Here is a 20,404-nt window from a genome sequence, read left to right as displayed (position 1 = left end):
AGAAAATCAACAAGGAAGGGACAGGAGAGGAAGTTGCATTACTGCTATACCCACAAGAGGCGAGAGAGGGTATTTCCACGGACATGAAAAAGATCACTCATATACTGAAAGAAAAAATAGAGCCAAACAAATTGGGTATAGGAGTCACTATCAGAGGGGTGAGCGGCAATGGGATATGCATCAAAGTTTCCTTGTGCAGAGACGAGGAGAAATTAACCCCATATTCCCGATCATTAATTAAATTAATATTAAAAACCATAAAAAATACTTAAAACTGAAAAAAAAAAACGAAAAAAATGCGTTAATTTTGAAGAAAACCCTTCAAAATTTATTTTCCTTTGTCTCGCCTTTCTGTGAAATTTAACACCAATGAGTTATTGTTTACACATCTGGATGACCTTGAACACAGCTGGAGTCGGATTTCCCNATGAAATAGATAAATTAACCACTTTTTGCCCAATCATTAATTTAATTGATACTTGATTAATATTAAAATACATCAAAAATACTTAAAACTGAAAAAACACGAAAAAAATGCGTTAATTTTAAAGAAATAGCTTTAAATTTTATTTTCCTTTGTTTTGCCTTTCTGTGAAATGTAACACCGATGAGTCATTGTTTACACAGCTGGGTGACCTTGAACACAGCTGGAGTCGGATTTCCCGAGACGTTCTCATGTAATCTGCAGGAGGACAAGGATTTAAAGCAGGGTGACATCGACAGACACTTAAATTTTAAAATATTTTTAAAAAATTAAAAATTTTATTGCGATTTCCGACCCCGCCTAAATAATTAATTTTAAATTTAAAAAAATATATTAATTAAAAAAATTTAAAAACTATCGGAGGTCATTTTTGACATCAGAAACTAGCTTTAAATAACTTTACCGAAGGAAAATCCGTGCACTACAACTTAGGTTATCAAATTTATTTCTTCATGAAATAAATTTGATAAAAAACTCCCATTAAAAAACAATTAAGCTTTAATCGAGCCTTATTAAAGGCTAATTAAAATCATGATAAAATTTTTTCGAGGCATATACAAATGGCTCTAAAACTGCAGACAGCACAGGGAGTGCTTTTGTGGTTTACTGTAATGGTGAGGAGATATACAATGACACTTTCATGCTTCACCCAGAATGCTTGGTGTTCCAAGCCAAAATCTTCGCAGTACTGATGGCCATAAGTTAGTGCAACAACTTTCATGATAGATCTATCAACATTTTGAATGATAATGCTGCTACTGTTGCCACATTGGAAGATAAAAGCTATATCTTTCCATATAAGATATGGGAAGATACTCATCTCCAAGAACATCTTTTCCACCATTATGATGGCTTTCAACCACTTTGCCATCAACTGGATCAGGAGACACTGTGGCATATTCTGGGCAACAAAAGAACCACCTCTCTGGCTTGTCATGCAAAAGTGACAAGAAAAAATTAATTTTAATTGTTATCAACAATTAAAAATAATTTTGTCAGTGTTAAATTTAGAAAAGGCATTATTAAATCAGTAAAAGAACTCCACGTGACCACTCACAGGGACGAAAGTGAGAGTGGATGCAAGGGACAAAAGTTTGAGGGGGGTCAATAAAACTGCAAATAATAAAAAATTATTTTAAAATGTTAAAAATTTTACACATTTTTGTTCTTAAATGTAAGAAGACATCTTTTAAAATTTACATAAGAAGCTACAGCATACGTATTATATATAATTTTGAAGGGGGTCAAAGGAAAAAATTTTTCTTAAAAGGGGTCGACACACGAAAAAGGTAGGAAATTCCCGGCAGAAAATATAAGTAAACGTTAACAAACCGATAAAATTGCAGCTCCAAACGAGGCAACAAGAACCTCACCGGAGCCATAGACCATATCCAAGAGAGTAAAAAAAGTTAAAGGAACCGACGGTCCGCCACCCTTCGCAAAATACGGCAACCAAAATCAACACGTCCGGAATTTCGAAAACCCTCGAACGGGGACAAAATTATAAAGAGAAAAATCAGAACTATTTCTCAAAATAATGCTAAAAATCGACCATCTTCCACTTTACCAGACACGATCAAAAGCTCACAAAACAAGAAACGCCAATGCACCGACCGCTTCTAGCGCAAGATCGGAGCAAGAGTTGTGCTCCTTTGAGTCCGCCGCGCATTTCAAAGGCCAATTTCGGGGACCGGATCTCAAAGGGAGGCAGGCAGACCGCCGGTTCTTCCGCCTTCTTTTTACTCCCCAAAAGGCAATCGGAGGATCCCGTCCGGCATTCTATTTTAGTACAGAAATCGATTTTTAAAATTTACGAATTTTTCTTTGCTAAAACAGAATCCCAATAACAATACCAAATTGATAATTCTTTTTCCAATCCTTTAATTTCGGTAAATATTGTAAATAAACGACAAAAAACAAATCCAGAAAATAACCTAATTCAAAACCACTTTATTTCGGCATCGTTGTGTCAAAAACACAGCAACTGTAGACACGTCCGTCGGACATCAAAACAGAACTTACTTATTTAAAAGAAATAACGCGTGAAAACGTACTCTTAACATTCCAACTTTGATTTACATTCAAAAAAAATGAAGAGTACGGATCATACAAATATAGAAGACAAATATCAAACTTTGACAGAGATTTTCTGGTACAATTAAAAACACGATCATTAATCTTTGACGATTGAAACTAAAAAGAAAAATGCAGAGATTAAAATTGAGATATTTTCTTGTCGTAGTCAAGAAGGATTAATACACCGTGATTTAAATTCGACCGCACACAATTAATTAATACTACGTATTTGATTAAAAGCCTGTTTAAATTCTGTGTAATAAACTTTAAAATACATTTTTATTCTAAATTATTCGTGTATTAAATTGTAAGATTTTCAATTAAGCCTTGATAAATTTAATTATTTCCTTACCTTTATACACGGACATATCAACTATCGTTTTATCTTAAATATATTTTCATATAACTTCAACAGTTTAAATTTCTAAAATTCTAATTACTTTATAATTTCTATAATGAAACAGCAAAAGTAAATGCCACCACTTCTGTTAATGCACCGCAGCGCACTCTGCCACCACAGATTTTAATTTCCTAAATTTTTAAAAATGATATTTAAATATCGATATAAAAATATCAGATGATCTAAACAAATGTGTTTTTTTTTTTATCTATTTAATGTGGATTTGTAAATTATTTCCTAATCGATGTACGTTATTAAATATATACTTCGTGTTTTTGACTGTGCTTTTTTTTTCACGGCCGGATGGCCGAGCGTTAAAGTGGCAGCCTACCGTTCTGGGGGACCCGGGATCGAATCCGGACGAACCGAACAATCCCCAGGAATTTTTCGGGGGTGGCCCATTCGGATAAATCGGCCTCTGTCCCTCACCACCCGGCCGCCCCATTGTGGACCTGACCGAACCCATAATGGGCTTGCATAAGGAGGCCCTCTTAGTGCCCACAGGATGGAAAAAGTTAAAAAATCTGGCAGTGGCGTGCCGTCATTGGAAGCAGTGGATGCGCCGCTTCCCTTGTATTTTCTGAAAAATAAATACATATTAATTTTAATTATATGAAAATAATAGCGCAATATTNGTGCCCACAGGATGGAAAAAGTTAAAAAATCTGGCAGTGGCGTGCCGTCATTGGAAGCAGTGGATGCGCCGCTTCCCTTGTATTTTCTGAAAAATAAATACATATTAATTTTAATTATATGAAAATAATAGCGCAATATTTTATTATAACCGCATTAAGTATCTTATTACAAATTTCTATACTACACGTAAAAAAAAGATAAAATTGTTATTGTATATTCGAATATTAGTGGCGGAGTGGAAGCGCCGTATCGTCGGCATCCAAAAAGCCGGATTCGCGCACGCGCTTTACGGAGCACCGACCTCACCCGGTTTAGCCGGCGGAAGCCAGGGACCTCGGGTGGACGCTACGCGTATACCGCATCCGATTCTATCCGGGGACCGGTTCCGGGCCGTTAGCCGCCCGCCCGCTAGATATTTGGCCGCCCTCGCCCGATTACGCCAATCGCGAGTAGATTTATAACTTAACCCAACCGATAAGAATTTACTGGTATGTTTTTATGCTAGTTCTGTCTAGTATTGCCACCTTTTCAAAATCACTGACCCGGACTGCAGGTCCTTGTTCGAACAGAAGTTCCTGACACATGCGCAATGTCATTTTGCAATGCGAAGAATAACGTGCAGTGCATGCAGATTCAAAATCAGTTACAGTTAGGGACTTTTTTTTTAACTCTTTCCGCCCTGTGGGCACTAAGAGCGCCTTTTTTTGCAAACCCATTATGGGTTCGGCCAGGCCCACAATGGGGCTGCCAGGTGGTGAGGGACGGGGCCCAACATATCCGAACGGACCACCCCCCGAATAATTCCTGGGGATTTTTCGACCCGTTCGGATTCGATCCCGGGTCCCCCAGAGCGGTAGGCTGCCATCTTGACCGCTCGGCCATCCGGCCGCTACAGTTAGGGACTAGGGAGACTTGGGTAGGAGTAACGTAAGTAACCTAAATTAAGAAAAATAACTACATATGATTTAGCTGGATATTGGATATTGGAGACGTGTATGAATACGAATCGTACAAGCAAAACAAAAAAAAAAAAGAAAAAAAAATGTCGACGGGTTGGGCACGATATTCCTGGACAAAATTAATAGTTCACCCGGACGGTGAGTCGATTTCCGGACTGTCCGGGTGGAAACCGGACTGGGGTAACACTAGTTCTGTATAGTTGACAGGAGTTTAAAAAATCCATAAAAATATTTGATATTTTCATTCCGCTCTCCCATCTTATATTACTTACGGATATCAATGTTAAACTAGTGATATTTCGATTTAGTACGTTTCATCTATAAGTGGATGCAGAAAGAAAACGTGTAGAATTCTTGTAAAATATTAAAAAATTAACCGTTACTTTGGCAGCATCATTTACAACTAAATTTAATGAATGAGAGATATGCACGAGGTACAGAAAAAGCTCTAGAATTTATTTTTCTTAAATTTACGATTTATGCATCCGTTTGTCATAAAAATTTGTCTTTCCACATTTATCCGGCGACTACAAATATTCGAGTACAAAGTAACCGGTTTCGACTTATTTCTACTTAACAAGTAGTTAAATAATTAAGCAATTAGGGGATTAGGGACAAAATAAAACCCTGCCGAAAGAGTTGGAGTATTACTTAAAAGCTTAACCGACCCAATCTCTAGCTGAGCACAGTGGAGACTGATTTCTTCGTATTACAGTAGAGCGTCGATTTTCCGAATCAATTGGGGACTGGGATTGTCCGGATAACTGATATTTCGGATAACTGATTTACGTACGAAAAAATAGTTTAACGTATCCATGTCGAAATTTTTATCCGTTGCGTGTCGTTTCGCGTTGAATTTTCGTCGATGTTAAGCCTAATGAAGGCTATTGTATCGTTAAAAATTTTTTTTTATTTTGTACAAACAAAATAAATATATTAAAAATATAAAAAGTTATACTTCAGATATTAATTTAGTATCAAAAACGTAAAATATTTGAGTAGCCCAAGACACAGCCAAGGATTGAAGCGCCACAGCACTGGCAAAAATTTAAATTTGCGACTGAAATTCTTTCGGATGATTGACGTTTCGGATGATTGACTTTCNTACTACAGATTTAATATAGAGATTGCATGCTTTTAACATAATTATTAACTAAATGTTATTAATTCTTCTCCCATTTTCGAAAATTCCAGAATTTATTCTAAATGTAATATCGCCGTCTTCCTCCGCGACCCTTTCACTTTTAAAAATCCGCATATAAAATAGTACGACATTTGATTGCTAATAACTCTGATTAACTCTTTTAGTGAATACTACAAATTTAATATAGAGTTTGTATACTTTTAACGTAACTATTAACTAAATTTTATTAAAATTTATTAGATGCCACTCCGACAGTTCCCTTGTAAGTCATTTTTCTGGTTCTGTTTTAAGATTTAAAAAGTAAAGAATATTTTATATTTTTATGTACGTTTCTTTACAAAGCTATATTTAATTATAATTTTCTTTAAAAGTATATTCGTACAATTGAAGAATATTTTGTACCTGGTACCTGTACCTGTACGTACAGTACAGGTACATGTACAGTATGTACAGTACCTGTACGTCCACCACACGTTTTATTTCACCGAGTAAGTTTTTATAATTTTATTTTTAATCGTAGCCCTTATATCGTGGCTAGCGATTCGGAATGTAATTAAATTAAAAATGTAATTAAATATTAAAAATGCATTTACAGAAGTCTACGGTTTTTACTGGCTTATCGAATAAACGATACGAATAGACCTTAGACTATCGCTGACGCGCGATTGACTGATTGCCCCTGGATGTCGGCTTCTTACAGAAACACAGCTTCCCTATCATCAAATGTCACGGCACGCCACTGAAATCTGGAGATGGAAATGTACAAGAATTTTGCCATAGATTGCGATGGGGAGTGGCTAAGGTCGGTGGAATGACGATGTCCTAAAGATTCTCAAAATTTTTTCTATTCAAAATAAATTTTACCAAAATCGTTACGAGAAAGTATTTTGATTAATGCTCACACGGCAAGTTCTCGCTTATTTAAATCGATAAAATTTATGTCACTTTAATTAATTAAACTATACGTCAATAAATTCCGCAAAACACGCAAAACACTTCAAAATTCCTGTCGACTATGATTATTTCGATAAAGTAATGTATTAGTGTATTAGTTGTTTACCATAAATACTAGTTTTCCTGCTATAGCTTGAAGACTGAAGATAAAGTTAAGTACTGGATCGTATTTGGAAACTAATAAAATAATCTCTAGAGAATATCTATGGTTTGTTCGTTGGTTTCTGAGCTCAACGTATAAGCGTTTCGAACCTATGAGCTCGAAAAGCCAATTTCTTTCACCAACTAACTTAATAACATTTATTACCTCTTTCCATAACTTCTTTTTTTCTCTAGCGTTTTTTGTCGCAATGTTGCCTCTCTGGTAAATAATGTATTATCAATAGATATCTCTGTTTTTTTTTAGTTTTAGTATATGGCTTTCAATGCATTTAATGCGAGATTTGCTTTCTTCGGGTTCTCGCGCTCTTTGTAGCGTGAGGCGCCAATCTGTCATTCCCATATTTTTTACGAACGGACCTTAATTTTTGTCACTATATGCTAAGCATATCGAACAATATAATCCGTTATTTTTTAAAGAGTAACTCAGGCATCTTTTATTTTTTCATCTTTACGTTTGAATATTAATTTAGGATTAAATGGTAAGGTGTCTACTAATGTTGATTGATACGAACGATTTAAAAATATATATATATATTTAACCTTCGTGTTATATATATATATATATACAGTATAGTCCGATTTACATTCAGCAGATGTTTCATCCCGATTTCATTGTTTACATGAAGAAGAAATTTCGGCATTTTGTTTAGATGTAGGGGGAAGAGAAAACAAATTGATTATTTTATAGGTTTTAGTAGCGATGCATTAATTCTGCTTTCTTTTCCTTCGTTTATTTTCGTTTCAGTTTTACTAAAAATCCAGGTGCAATACATGTCACGTGGTTGAGGTTGGAATGCATAGTTTTCAGTTGTTGGAAAGCCGGAAGCATATAGCTTGTTTGATCGCTCACCACAAGTCTGACTTTTTCGTATTGTATGTTCCTGGCCACAGCTTCATGCATACGAATCATTAAATGACTGCATTACTGTGCAGGCATTTGTCTTCTCGAGTTGGTACATCTTAAAAGATATCGGTTTCATTCTTTTACCAGATAATGGAAACATCATAATCATTCAATATATATTTTTGCAGTGCTTAAATGCTTACCGACCACCTCTTTTATCTTATCGAAGAACTTCTCATAGATTGCCTTTATGTAATTTTTATTAAGAGTGCTCTCATTCAGTACTGATTGTTGAATGTACGGCACTTCTCGAGAAGTGATTTGAATCGATTTGAAGTGTTGTCTCGAGAAGGATTGTTCACCTTGTGGACTAAAATTCCTGATTGGATTAATACCACGGTGAGATCTGCACTGAACTCACTCGATGAATGCTGCTTTTCAGATCCTGAAGTAAATGCACGTATCAAAGATAGCTTGTGTTATGTATGTAAACCTCCAGGGGATAACCCAAACCTCTGATCTTTGCCGTGTTCCTTTGTCTCCGGTCAGTCACGCGTTAGCTGTTGTAACACTTAGACCTGGAGGCACAAAGTTACGTTTGTATTATAATAAAGTTAATTATTTACGTTAACGAGTGATCGTTTATTTTACGGACACAACAGTTTGCTTAGATTTTGATTTGTGAAGTTCAACGTTTTTCGCGTGCTTGCTGTATGGGACGTGCTGGTTTAAATATCAAAGTATTGAGACCTTCAGTTTCAATGAATTGAATCTTGAATTCTTCTGAAAGTGCATACAACTTTCCCTTTTTAACCTTTGGCATGTTTTTATTTTCAATAATGAGTTATGGTTCAGACTGCTACATTAACCTAACCAACTATATCCATCACAGAATCCAAGGTCAAAGTGAAATGTTCTTTTTTTTTCTAAGCCTTCTTTGTATACTAAGTGCGAAACTCTTAGAGAACTGGAGAATAGAGCGTTACTGTTTTGTCAGTTTGCTTTTTTCTCTCGCGGAGTTTTACTACATTATCTTGAGAACTATTGGGGCTACAGCGATGGTAAATATGCCATCTTATAGCTATCGATCTTTCTACAAAATCAGGGTATGGGATTTTGTGTAGCTGGTCAAGAAGAGTGAAAATATTTTATTTATTTATTTTTCTGTCCAATCTTTTAAAAATACAAAGAAAAGTGGGGAAAAGTGTCGAAGCGTTAAAGAGGAGGGAAAAGGGGAAGAAATGTGCCAATCTCACGAAAAGGTGCAGAAAGATGCAACACAGTGTGTTCATTTCGCTGCATTTCATGGCCCAAAATACATATCCCGAACAACCGTACGAAAACAGGTATACTTTTGGAAAGGCGTTGCACCTCAAAGCGCTCGGCTGACGCCCGCAAAACGCGCGATCGCATGTACGGTAACATGGCAGCACATATATCTCAAAGCGCTTGGCTGACGCCCGCAAAACGCGCGATCGCATGTACGGTAACATGGCAGCACATATATCTCAAAGCGCCCGTAAAGCGCTCGCAAAACGCGCGTTGAAAAACGCCTAGTGTGTACAGGGCCTAAAATCTTTTCTCTTGTAACGAATATTAACTTTGTGAACCGAAGTGGAGCAAATTTATCGAGTCGAAAATCAATACGACCGTTACGCCCGAGTTTGACCCGAAGTGGGGTAAATCGGTACGGCAGCTCGGTATGGTGACGGAAATTCGGTCGAGTCGACGGTAGGAATTTAAATACTTGGCCTAGAATTTTTCCAGCGCTGTTGGGCGACGTCTCGGTGGGTTTCGCATTGCGAATCTCGAAGCGTCGGTTCGGATAAACATTAATGAATTAATATTAACGACAACAAAATATTTAATGGGAGAAAACATAACGTTTTCCGAAACGACTAAATTGTCACGTAAGCGAATTTAGTCGCATTATTTTAAAAGCACGCAAACACCGTATTTTACGCCAACACCATTTTTCTGGTCGTATGACGCGATGTCACGAGCGCGCCGGATCGTCCAATGGCGTGTTAGGGGGCTTCATTATATGACCGGTAGCCACTCCGGGGAAGTGACAAGATGGCGATGGTTCAATAGTGAATTTTAACTCTGTTTCTGTCGTTTTTTTTTAGTAGTTCTAGTAGTTGTAGAGTTTCTGTTCCGTTCTTCCTTGAAGTAATCGTGTTTTTAGTCTAGATAGAATGAGTGCCAAACCGGGAACACTTTGGATCGGAGACGTAAGTTAGATAAATTTGTTATCCATGTTAAAACTTGACAATTCGGATGTTGTATTTAATAAACATCGACGTAGCCGACATCGAGTCGATAAAGACAAAGATGTTTGCACGTATTCGTCGGCCGGTTCGATCCCGTCCATTCTCTGTCAGTTCCCAACTTTATTACGTAGACTTTCTGTGAGATTTGTCAACGATGTTTTGGCCCTGCCCAAAATAAATCTTTGATTAAATTACTCGATAATGCGAGATCGGCGCGGATCCCGTCTCCCGATTACTCGAAAAACCATTAAAACTTGTATTTTACGTGTATTTTAATAAAATATGTCTGAATTGCGTTGGACGTTTCGCCTGTTACTCGGCTGTTTTCATCGAATTAAAAGCTGGATTTTTGTGTGTCACTGTGTAAATTCTAATTATATAATGATTTCCAATTAAACTTTAATCTATCGCAATTTCGCCCGTCCTACTTAATGCAAAATCGTCCAAATCGTTATTTACGATTATCGTCAATTAAACGTATTAATGTGTATTATAATGCGGGGAGTGAAAGATTATGTTAAAACCGTCACTTCGTCGCGTTAATGTTGAAATTTTTTCGTTTCTTTGCCTTTTTTTTTTTTGACTCCTCGTGTGTGATAATTTAAATATTAAATCTGGTTAAAACTTAGATTTGTAGGCTTGCCGACAGTTCTGGAATTTGATTTTGATTTTACGATATTTTGTGCAAATATTTCGTTCTATTAAGTGTTACGTAAATAAAGATTAGTTTAAAAATTCCTTCTGGGGAGTTTTCCTTCGTTTCGTAATCTTGTGCTCGTTACCGGATAAACGTGCCTCCGTTTTCTTCTGCCCGCTTTTCCGCCCTTGTTTTTCGTCCGGTGCGTTCGAGAGAGAGCGGCCCGCTCGGTGACCGTTTTGGTTCCGGACCGGACGGATTACTCTGGATTTAATCTGCTGGTGGAGTAGATAAAAAAGGCACCGTTTTTGGCAATATTTACATTATTTGTAAAGTCTAATTCTTCCTTTTTGTTAATGTGATAAATACTAAAAAATCAAAAACAAATGAACCATACAGATACTTAACAAAATTAAAAATAGACACTTGTTTTTTAAATGTTTCTAAATAACTCTGGAATAAAATGCTAGTTTCTAATAATTTCTAATAACCGTGGAATTCGGAGTAGTTTTTCGTGAGTAGAATTTTCCGGATGTTAAAATGTTTTGTTTTGAATAAGACGTGATTAAGAGTTAAAGAGAAATGTGCAGCAGTGACGTTTCCTACAGTTTTGTTGATTAAGAAACATTCTACATTATGATATTGTTAACAGGTGTGAAAATATGAAAAAAATAGTGATATGTGAAAAATTGTAAAAAAAAAAGTGGAAACTGAAGCAGATATTTAAGTTAAATTGAATATTGAAATGTAGACTCTTTATGATGTAATGTTATGGTACTTACTATTCGTAATTCTACAGAATAGTCATAATTGAAATGTAGGTGTTTGGAAAGAGCTGCGTGGAAACTCTGCACGGAAAGAGCCGTTAGGAAAACCTCGAACAAATTTGCTATATGTACTGTCCCGAGGGTGTGAATTTTTTTTTTTTTTTTTTTTAGATTCTTGGGAAAGAAATTTCACTTCAAGATTCTGCTGCTAGGATAAAATTTTGTGCTGCTGTTCTCTTAATATGCATATGATATACATTTTATCTATACTAATATTATAAAGAGGTAATGTTTGTATGTATGTTAGTTTGTATGCAGCAGGTAATCTCCAAAACTGCTCATTCGATTTCAAAAATTCTTTCACCAATATTTAGAATGGAACTTCAGGGTGGACATAGGCTGTATATTATTCTGTTAAACATGGGAGATGAACAGTTCTTTACGGGGAAGGCTTACCGTGAAGAACTCTGCTTCTATTTATATTATTTTAGATGCGGTTTTTTGTGTTTTTGATTGCGTTTTAATAGAGTATGTCAACAGAATGTATACTAAGAAGAAATTTTTCGGTATTTCCCCCGCGGGGGAGAGAGACAGGATTAAGGCTTACTGTTAAAAACTCTGCTTCTATTTATACTATTTTAGATGCGGGTTTTTGCGTTTTTGATTGCGTTTTAATAGGGTACGTCAAGAGAATGTACACTAAGAAAAAATTTTTTGAAAAATTTTCCCCCACGGGGGAAGTGTTATACATTTATAATAGATACATTTTGAGCCACAACAAGGCGTAGCGGAGTCTGCTAGTAATAAGTATAAAAATAAAACCTGTTAAGTTATATTAATGATAATGCAGAAGCAGCAGTGAGATTGGAAAGCTAGAGGACTGGTTCAAACTAAAAAGAGGCACCAGATGGAGACCATATCTCCCCAGCTATCTTCGTAAGTCTGTTAAAAAGAGTAATGGACAAGATGACACAAGAGATGCGGGGAACATCAGTTCACGGTGTAAAATTTAATATCTTGAGATTTGCAGATGACACAGTTATCATTGAAGAAAGCGAAGAACAACTAGAGAGAACATTACATCTGCTAAATGAAGAATGAAAAAGATATGGATTGACTATCAATAGCACAAAAACTAAGACAATGATATTTGGTGATAACAACATAACAAGAAACATATCTAGTAAATGGGAAAGAAATTGAAAATGCAGAGGACTTTACATATTTAGGAAGCCAACTGACCTGTTCCAGATGACTGACTTTTTGCAATCCAGATTTTTACAATCTGGATTGTAAAAAAGAAATAGTGATTAGAATAGCCAAGGGGAAAACAAATTTGAAAGCAATGAACAAAATCTGGAAAAGTAAAACAATTAGTTTATATCACCAAAATTTATAGTAAATAATCACCAGCTGTGAGAAGATTTAGAGCAATTAGTTTACAGACAAAATTAAAAGTATTGAACACCTGCATCTTTTTCATGCTATATGTTTGTGAGACATGGGTAATAACAAAAGATATGGAAAGAAAGATATTAGCATTTGAAAGAAACTGCTACAGAAATATCTTAAAAATAAGATGGATGCAGAAAGTCACAAACAAAGACATTTATAATAGGATATATGTGAAAAAGAATCTCTTACAAAAAAATTATGCAACAAAAACTCCAACTATTTGGACACATCACAAGAATGAATGAAAACAGGAAAATTAAAACTTTAGTCTATGGCATTATGGATGGATTTAACAAAAGAGGCAGACCATATAGAGAATGGATAGGTGATGTGAACAAGTGGCATGGAGTGAATATACAGGAATTGAGAAAATGGGCAATGGATAAAGAGAAATGGAAGGAAGTGGTGAGAGACATCTGACACCAATGGGTGATGAGCCCAGGATTAATCATGATAGTCAAAATAAGTTGAAAAACTAGTCTGCATATTCATTAATTAACAAATTTTGTTACACTCAAAGGTAAAACATGTGGTATGGTTTCACAGCATCCTTTATCATTGGTTTTTGGTTTTTTTTTTTTTTTTTTTTTGAAAGTTAGAATAGTTTATAGTTAGTAATATTTTGCTAATGCTTCTAGATATGGAAATATGCTCCAAACTTTGTCATTTCAGCATTGCAACAGAGAAATTGTCCAAATGCCACAATCTTTATGCAAGATGGTACGTTCCCAGATATCAGCTTAACTTTGCAAGCTTAACTGCAACAGCATTTTTTACATGAGAATGATTAGCTGATTCAATACACAAATAAACATCTTTAAACACTTTTTCACTCCAGTTTTCTCTTTTAACAAATGTTTTTGGCTCATTTGATAAGTCTGTCTTGGATATGTCAAGAATTCCAAACCTCACCATTCCAAATTGGAATAGTAACAGATAATATAAGTTATTCATCATTTCATATCTTATATTGCTAACAGGTGTGATGACAATATGTTGTTGCAGCTGTTAACATTCCAATTTGAAATGTTGAGGCTTGGAATTCTTGACAGATCCCTAGCAAGCCAAAAACATTTGTCAAAAGAGAACCTGGCTAGAAAAGTATTTAAAGGTGTGATTATTTGTGAATTGAATTAAGTTCAGGCTTTGTTCTTTTAGCTTAGCTGATCATTTCCAATATCATGGTTATCACAATCATCAGATCTGATCTGAACCCCCATAACTTTTGGTTATGAGCTAGCTAAAGAGCTTTATTTATTGAAGGAATATTCCCAACTTAGCTGCCTTAAAAGATAGAATTTCACAATGTGTGACAATTCCACACATGTCAGTTGCATTATGCTGTCAAGTTTGTTGTATAGCAAATGCAGTTTTTTAGAGCAAGGAGATGGAGTTGGACACAAAAGTCATATTTTTCTGTTGAACTACAGATAATATTAGATGAACTTGGCCATCAGATACATCTTTGGTGTAATGCTAGTACAATGCTTATTGCAATGCTTTTAAAATTGATATTAAAATCTGATATAGGAAGAGATGCATTAGTGAAGCATTTGCTCAATGCATGCTTCCTCAATGCATTGCTCAAGTTGCTATTAAACCAATTTGTTATGAAGATGGAAAATTGAAACCAGTTAAACAATGCCAAATCACATTAATCATCAATCTGTTTTCTTAAGTACAGGTAAACATGCCTAGTACTGCTAGGCACAACTAGGCATTAGTGTACTCAATACAGTTTATATTACACATGATATTATACATTTCTCAAGGCATATTACAAAAGATTAGTACGAACATACTACAATAAGCTACAGTGCTGTAGGAATATACATTATACATATGCCAATTTTTTTTTTCATGATGACTCGGGATATCTTTTATATTGATGTTAAGACCATTTACAAAAATATACAATATTTTTGAGTTTTTTCTTTATCCATTAACACAACCACAGAAGTAGAAGTTAAATTGGCTTGAAGAAAAACGTCATTAAAAAGACTGCAAATTTTTATCTATTATTTGTCTTTTTAATGAAGTTTTTCTTCAAGCCAATTTAACTTTTACTTCTGTGGTTGTGTTAATGGATAAAGAAAAGACTCGAAAATATTGTATATTTTTGTAAATGGTCTTAACTTCAACACATATACATACATATACCTACAGAATATATCTTGATATGTTTGCACTATATATCCACTGACACAATTATACAATACTATACATTATACTATACAATTATACAATATTACAGCTACCATTATATATATATATAAAACACTAGTATGGAATATGTGGAATATTATATACAAATATCAGGAGTTTCTATACAGTACATAAATATTAAATGAATGCCAAATCACAGTTGCCTGTTTGGCAAGAAGTACATTGCCAAAAGAAGATTGGTCTCATTCTGATAGTTTCTATACTCAAAACATTTGCATGTTGCATGTACCCTATACTTTTTTGGACACTTATGTAATATTCTGGTTATATTTCCTGACTTAAAAATTACAGCAGATTTTTAGAATACAAGGGCAAAGTCTTAGCAGGTAATTTTGGATGCATTAGGTTCACATTTTCACAGCATAATTGATGATGAATTACACAAGTTATCATATACACTCATTGCCATAAAAATTAGTGCACCAAAGAGAAGTTTTTGGAATTAAACAAAATTGTACTGTACATGTGAGTGTAACAGTGATATAAGTTAGTGATTACAAAATGAAAGCAAAAGAATCATTTACAGCAGGAAAAACTACAAATGAAAGGAAAACTACAAATAAAAAGACTGCATCTTAAAGGGATTTTGTGTTATATATTATTTTATTTAAGTGCAGGTAGAGAAGAGAATGAAAGGTTCTAGTACCTTGTTGGGCCATCTCTAGTGTGAATACACGATGTGATACAGACAGGCATGGAGGCATGAGTGCCGTATGGTGTCCTGTGTGCATCTCGTCCACAGTTGTCACAAGTGGTCCTCTAGTTTGGCCAAATTCCTAAGCTGTCTAACTTGGTGTCCTGGGTGATTCTATTCTGGACGTGTTTGATTGGTGACTATCAGAACCAGGCAGGCCAGGGAAATGTGGCAATGTGACAGACACCCTTGCTATATGTGGTCAAGCATTGTTCTTTTGAAAAAAGCTCTTGAGAGCTCTGCCATGAGTGCAACACGTGTGGCTGCAAGATGTCACTATGTCACTAACAATAATACTACAAAATACTAATACTACAAATATACACAAATACTACAATAATACTACAAAACACCTTTCTCACTTAAGTGTGAGAAAGGTGTTTTGTAGTATTATCTAGAAGTTTTAGCTAATAGCTCATAGAAATGATGTCACTAACATATTGCTGGGCTGTCATGGTCCTTTGACATTACTACAGGTGACCTGCTGACATATGTGATGGCACCCCAGACCACCATACCAGCTGTGAGGTCCTGTGCTGCTTCAAAGTGTAGGCAAGATTGAGATGTTTACCACGGGGCTTCCAGACATGAAACTGAATCAGGATTCATCTTTATAGGCAACCCAGTTCTATTTTATTGCAGTCCAATCTAGTCTAGAGCAACACTACTTTAAACAGAAGCAATGGTGGATGCCTCTGTTTGGACTTGTAATTGCACATGTCCAAACGTAGAACATGTAATGGCTGCCATGATACAAATGTTTCTCACCTGGGTGCCATGAAATTATAAGGACAGACATAGGGGCCCATAATGATGGTGCCACCTGGCGACAATGATACGGTTGGCTATGTACATGTTTGTTGGAGGACCAGCAGTCTTCCCAGACTAGTGGTCTGCTGAAGGCATCTGGAACCTGGGCACCATGTTTGCGAGCTCTCTCTCGTCCACTGGTCCCAATGCCACCTCACAGTGTTGTCAGAACAGTCTAGGTGGCAGGCTATCCGGTAAGATGACTATTTGGCTTCTCTCAACCTGATGATCTTATCCCCTCTCAAACTTGGTTAGTTGTTTGTATGGCCTTCAATTATGACAAAAGCATCTCTAGTGATACAGCATTCCTCTGTAATAGGTAAACTACAGACAGGATGCCTTTTTGTGCTTTTTTATATACCAAGCAGGACAAACTACAGTAGAGCGTCGTTTATCCGAAAGCTGGTTATCCGAAAGCATTCCAGTTGGCAAATTTAAATTTTCGCTAGTGCTGTGGCGCTGCAATCTTCGGCTATTTCTTGGGTTACTGAAAAATTTTACATTTTTGATACTAAATTAACATCTGAAGTATAATTTTTTATTGTTTTTATATTTTTCAATATATTTAATTTGTTTGTACAAAATAAAAAAATAATTTTTAACGATACAGTAGTCTTCGTTAGGCTTAACATCGATGAAAATTCAACGTGAAGCGACACGCAACGGAGAAAAATTTCAACTGGGATAGATTAATATATTTTTTCGTACATGATTCGTTATCCAAAAAATAAGTTATCTGAACCACCCCAGTCCCCAATTGATTCGGATAAACGACGCTCTACTGTATAACATCTTCTGTTAGCATCCCACTATAACTCTAATCATTTCCATATTTAGAATGAATTATTTACCCTAATAAATAGGTTTGTAATAAATTGGAAGGCTTATCACTAAATTAAAGTTGTGGGTTAGAAGTGTTATTTAATATTATTTCCATATTTGTTTGAGACTTATCTGCATGTCAAGTTCTGCAGCAATATGACAACTCTTACTTTATGTGCTAATTATTATTGCAATAAGTATATATGGCAATAGTAGATGAGATTACTGCTAATTACATAATATTGGGGATAGTTCAGTGTACTGGTCTGTTTTTAAGTGTATAGTACACTGAAGTGTTTTACTTTTCAGAAAGTGATAAGTAGATTGTTGTTGCTCATGTGCAGTCATTTATTCTTGGAGTTGTAGATGAGAATAAACTTAAGAGTTTCATATTAGAAGTACAGTAGAGGGTCGGTTATCTGAAAGAATTCCAGTCGGCAAATTTAAATTTTTGCTAGTGCTGTGGCACTGCAACGTTTTTGATACTAGATTAACTTCTAAACTATAATTTTTTTTGTTTTTATATTTTTCAATATATTAATTTTGTTTGTAAAAAATAAAGAAATAATTTTTAACGATACAATAGCCACGATTATTATGTTGAAAAGTTTACATTAGGCTTAACATCGACGAGAATTCAATGCGAAGCAACACGCAATAGAGAAAAATTTCAACATGGGATAGGTTAGTGAATTTTTTTCGTACATAATCGGTTATCCGAAAAATAAGTTATTCGAACAACCTTAGTCCCCAATTGATTCGGATAAACGATGCTCTACTGTATTAGCATCTCTCTACACACAAAAACCTGAAACTTTTGCTTGACAGACTTAATGTAATGAAGGAATTAACTAGGATTATTCAAATAAGGAAATAAGGAGGGACTCTTTATTATTATTATTATTATGTGTTGGGTTTAGTGGGTTATACTCGGTTCACACCGGTGGCTGTGTACTATGCCGGACCAGAGTCAAGGCATAGCAACCAAAACAAAACTAAAATTAAATAAGTGTGTCAATGTGTGTGTGTGTATTCAGGAATTTCCTAACAATGTGGCATTTATTCAATATAGTGGCCTTCTGTAGTGTGATGTATGTATTTCTACTCAATTGTAATGTTCCCAGGCTTTTGTGTAGTGTGTGTGTGGTATCACACCTGTACAGGAGAGAACGACAGATACAATAAGCACCCTATCCATCCTCCACAGATGCCTTATTTCCTGGGCGAGTTCTGTGTACTTGCTAATTTTTTCAGTGCATGTGTTTTGTATATTGTGTGTGTTTGGAATGTCTATAATGTATGTGATTTTATTGTGTTTGTCAATGAGTATGATGTCTGGTCTGTTGTGGTAAATTGTTTTATCTGTGATTATGGCTCTGTCGTAGTACATTTTGTGCGTGTTATTTTCCATACTGTCTGTGGAATATACTTGTAGTATGGTTCGTGGATGTCTGCCAATTTGTGTTTCTTTGCAAGCTCTTGGTGTATTATATTTGCTACTTGATTATGTCTGTGTAAATAATCTGTCTGTGCCAAGAGCTTGCAACCAGAAGTGATGTGTTGTATAGTTTCTGGCATGATGTGACATTTTCTGCATGTGTCATTTGTGAGTGTTGTATCTTTGAGTATGTGTTTTCTGTAGTTTTTAGTATTTATGACCTGATCCTGTATGGCAATCATGAATCCTTCCGTCTCCCCAAAGAGGCATCCCCGATCTAACCAGCTGTTTGATGCAGTTTTGTCAACAAAATCCTGGGCCAGGTCATAAGGATGCCTGCCATGGAGTGCCTTTCGAGCCCACGATTGCTTGATGGTGTCTATGCTTTTTGTGTGTTGTGTCATGTCTGTACGTTGTGAGTGTAAGTTTAATGGTGTGTTATTTGAGTCTGCTAGAGTTACTGCTTTATGTAACTGTGATGTTTCTTGTTTCTTGTAGAAAAGCTCTCACAGTGACTGTATTTGTTTGTAGTGAAGGTTAACTATGTCAATCAGGCCACGTCCGCCATCTTTATGTGGAAGGGTTAATCTTTCTGTGGCAGATTTAGGATGATGATGTTTATGCTTAGTAAGTGTTGTTCTTGTTTTCCTTTGGAGTTGCTCAAGATCTGTGCGAGTCCAATGTATAACTCCAAAAGAGTATGTGAGTACTGGAATATTATGTGTGTTTATTGCTTTAACTGTGTGTTTTGCATTTAGCTGTGTTCTAAGTATAGCATTTAACCTACTTTGGTATTCTTTAATTAATCGTTGCTTTATTTGTATATGTTCTGTTAGTTTTGCCTGTTGGAATCCTAAATACTTGTAGAACTCGCCCTCTTCCATGGATTTAATAATGTCTCCATTTCCAAGTGCAAAATCTTCTTTCTTCAGGATTCCTTTTTCTATGTGTAGTTTTTTGCATTTGTCTAAGCCAAACTCCATTTGTATGTCCTTGGTGTATGAATGTGTGATTTGTAGGAGTTGCTGAAGTTGTTTTTGTGTGGATGCATAAAGTTTTATGCATCCACAAAAAATTTTAATTGGATGTTTTGTGTTTTTAAAAGGACTTTTTGTGAACTTTACGGCGACAAGTAGCCTAAAAAGGAAGGTCAGTCGCCGAAAATGTTTTAGTCTTGGAACACAAGTAATAAATGGTGATCCTTTTTGGACAGTTTTGTCTTTTATTTTATTAAAAATAATTCTCCATCGGACGAACTTTTACAGAAGAAATTTCTACATATATCGTCACCAGGGGACAACTTCTCTAAAAATCTACATTTTCCAGCGCTACACTTTAGTAGATAAAAAGAAGAAGAAAACCCCAGAAGAAGGTATGATGGAAGCAAGACAACTGCATGTCACCAGTTCCTTTTTCAGAAATTTTATAAAATTTTAATTGGATGTTTTGTGTTTTTAAAAGGACTTTTTGTGAACTTTACGGCGACAAGTAGCCTAAAAAGGAAGGTCAGTCGCCGAAAATGTTTTAGTCTTGGAACACAAGTAATAAATGGTGATCCTTTTTGGACAGTTTTGTCTTTTATTTTATTAAAAATAATTCTCCATCGGACGAACTTTTACAGAA

The 20,404-nt window shown here is 35.5% G+C and overlaps 2 protein-coding genes across 2 annotated transcripts in view; one reads left to right on the top strand and one right to left on the bottom strand.

Moving 5' to 3' along the window:
* LOC111639949 (ubiquitin carboxyl-terminal hydrolase 14-like) overlaps window positions 1-3,064 on the bottom strand; it is a 54,493-nt gene extending 51,429 nt beyond the window's left edge. Inside the window, exon 1 of the mRNA XM_023385912.1 lies at window positions 2,913-3,064. Coding sequence (XP_023241680.1) covers window positions 2,913-2,928 — 16 coding nt within the window. The 5' untranslated portion in view covers window positions 2,929-3,064. The remainder of the gene's footprint in view (window positions 1-2,912) is intronic.
* A 6,629-nt stretch (window positions 3,065-9,693) lies between these two features.
* LOC111639951 (tRNA selenocysteine 1-associated protein 1-like) overlaps window positions 9,694-20,404 on the top strand; it is a 40,062-nt gene continuing 29,351 nt past the window's right edge. Inside the window, exon 1 of the mRNA XM_023385917.1 lies at window positions 9,694-9,893. Coding sequence (XP_023241685.1) covers window positions 9,858-9,893 — 36 coding nt within the window. The 5' untranslated portion in view covers window positions 9,694-9,857. The remainder of the gene's footprint in view (window positions 9,894-20,404) is intronic.

Source organism: Centruroides sculpturatus, unplaced genomic scaffold (genome assembly GCF_000671375.1).
Source record: "Centruroides sculpturatus isolate CEXI.00-Female unplaced genomic scaffold, Cexi_2.0 scaffold1363, whole genome shotgun sequence".
Classification (NCBI taxonomy): domain Eukaryota; kingdom Metazoa; phylum Arthropoda; class Arachnida; order Scorpiones; family Buthidae; genus Centruroides; species Centruroides sculpturatus.
Note: the sequence above shows the minus strand (reverse complement) of the source record. Positions and strands in the feature narration are given on the sequence as shown.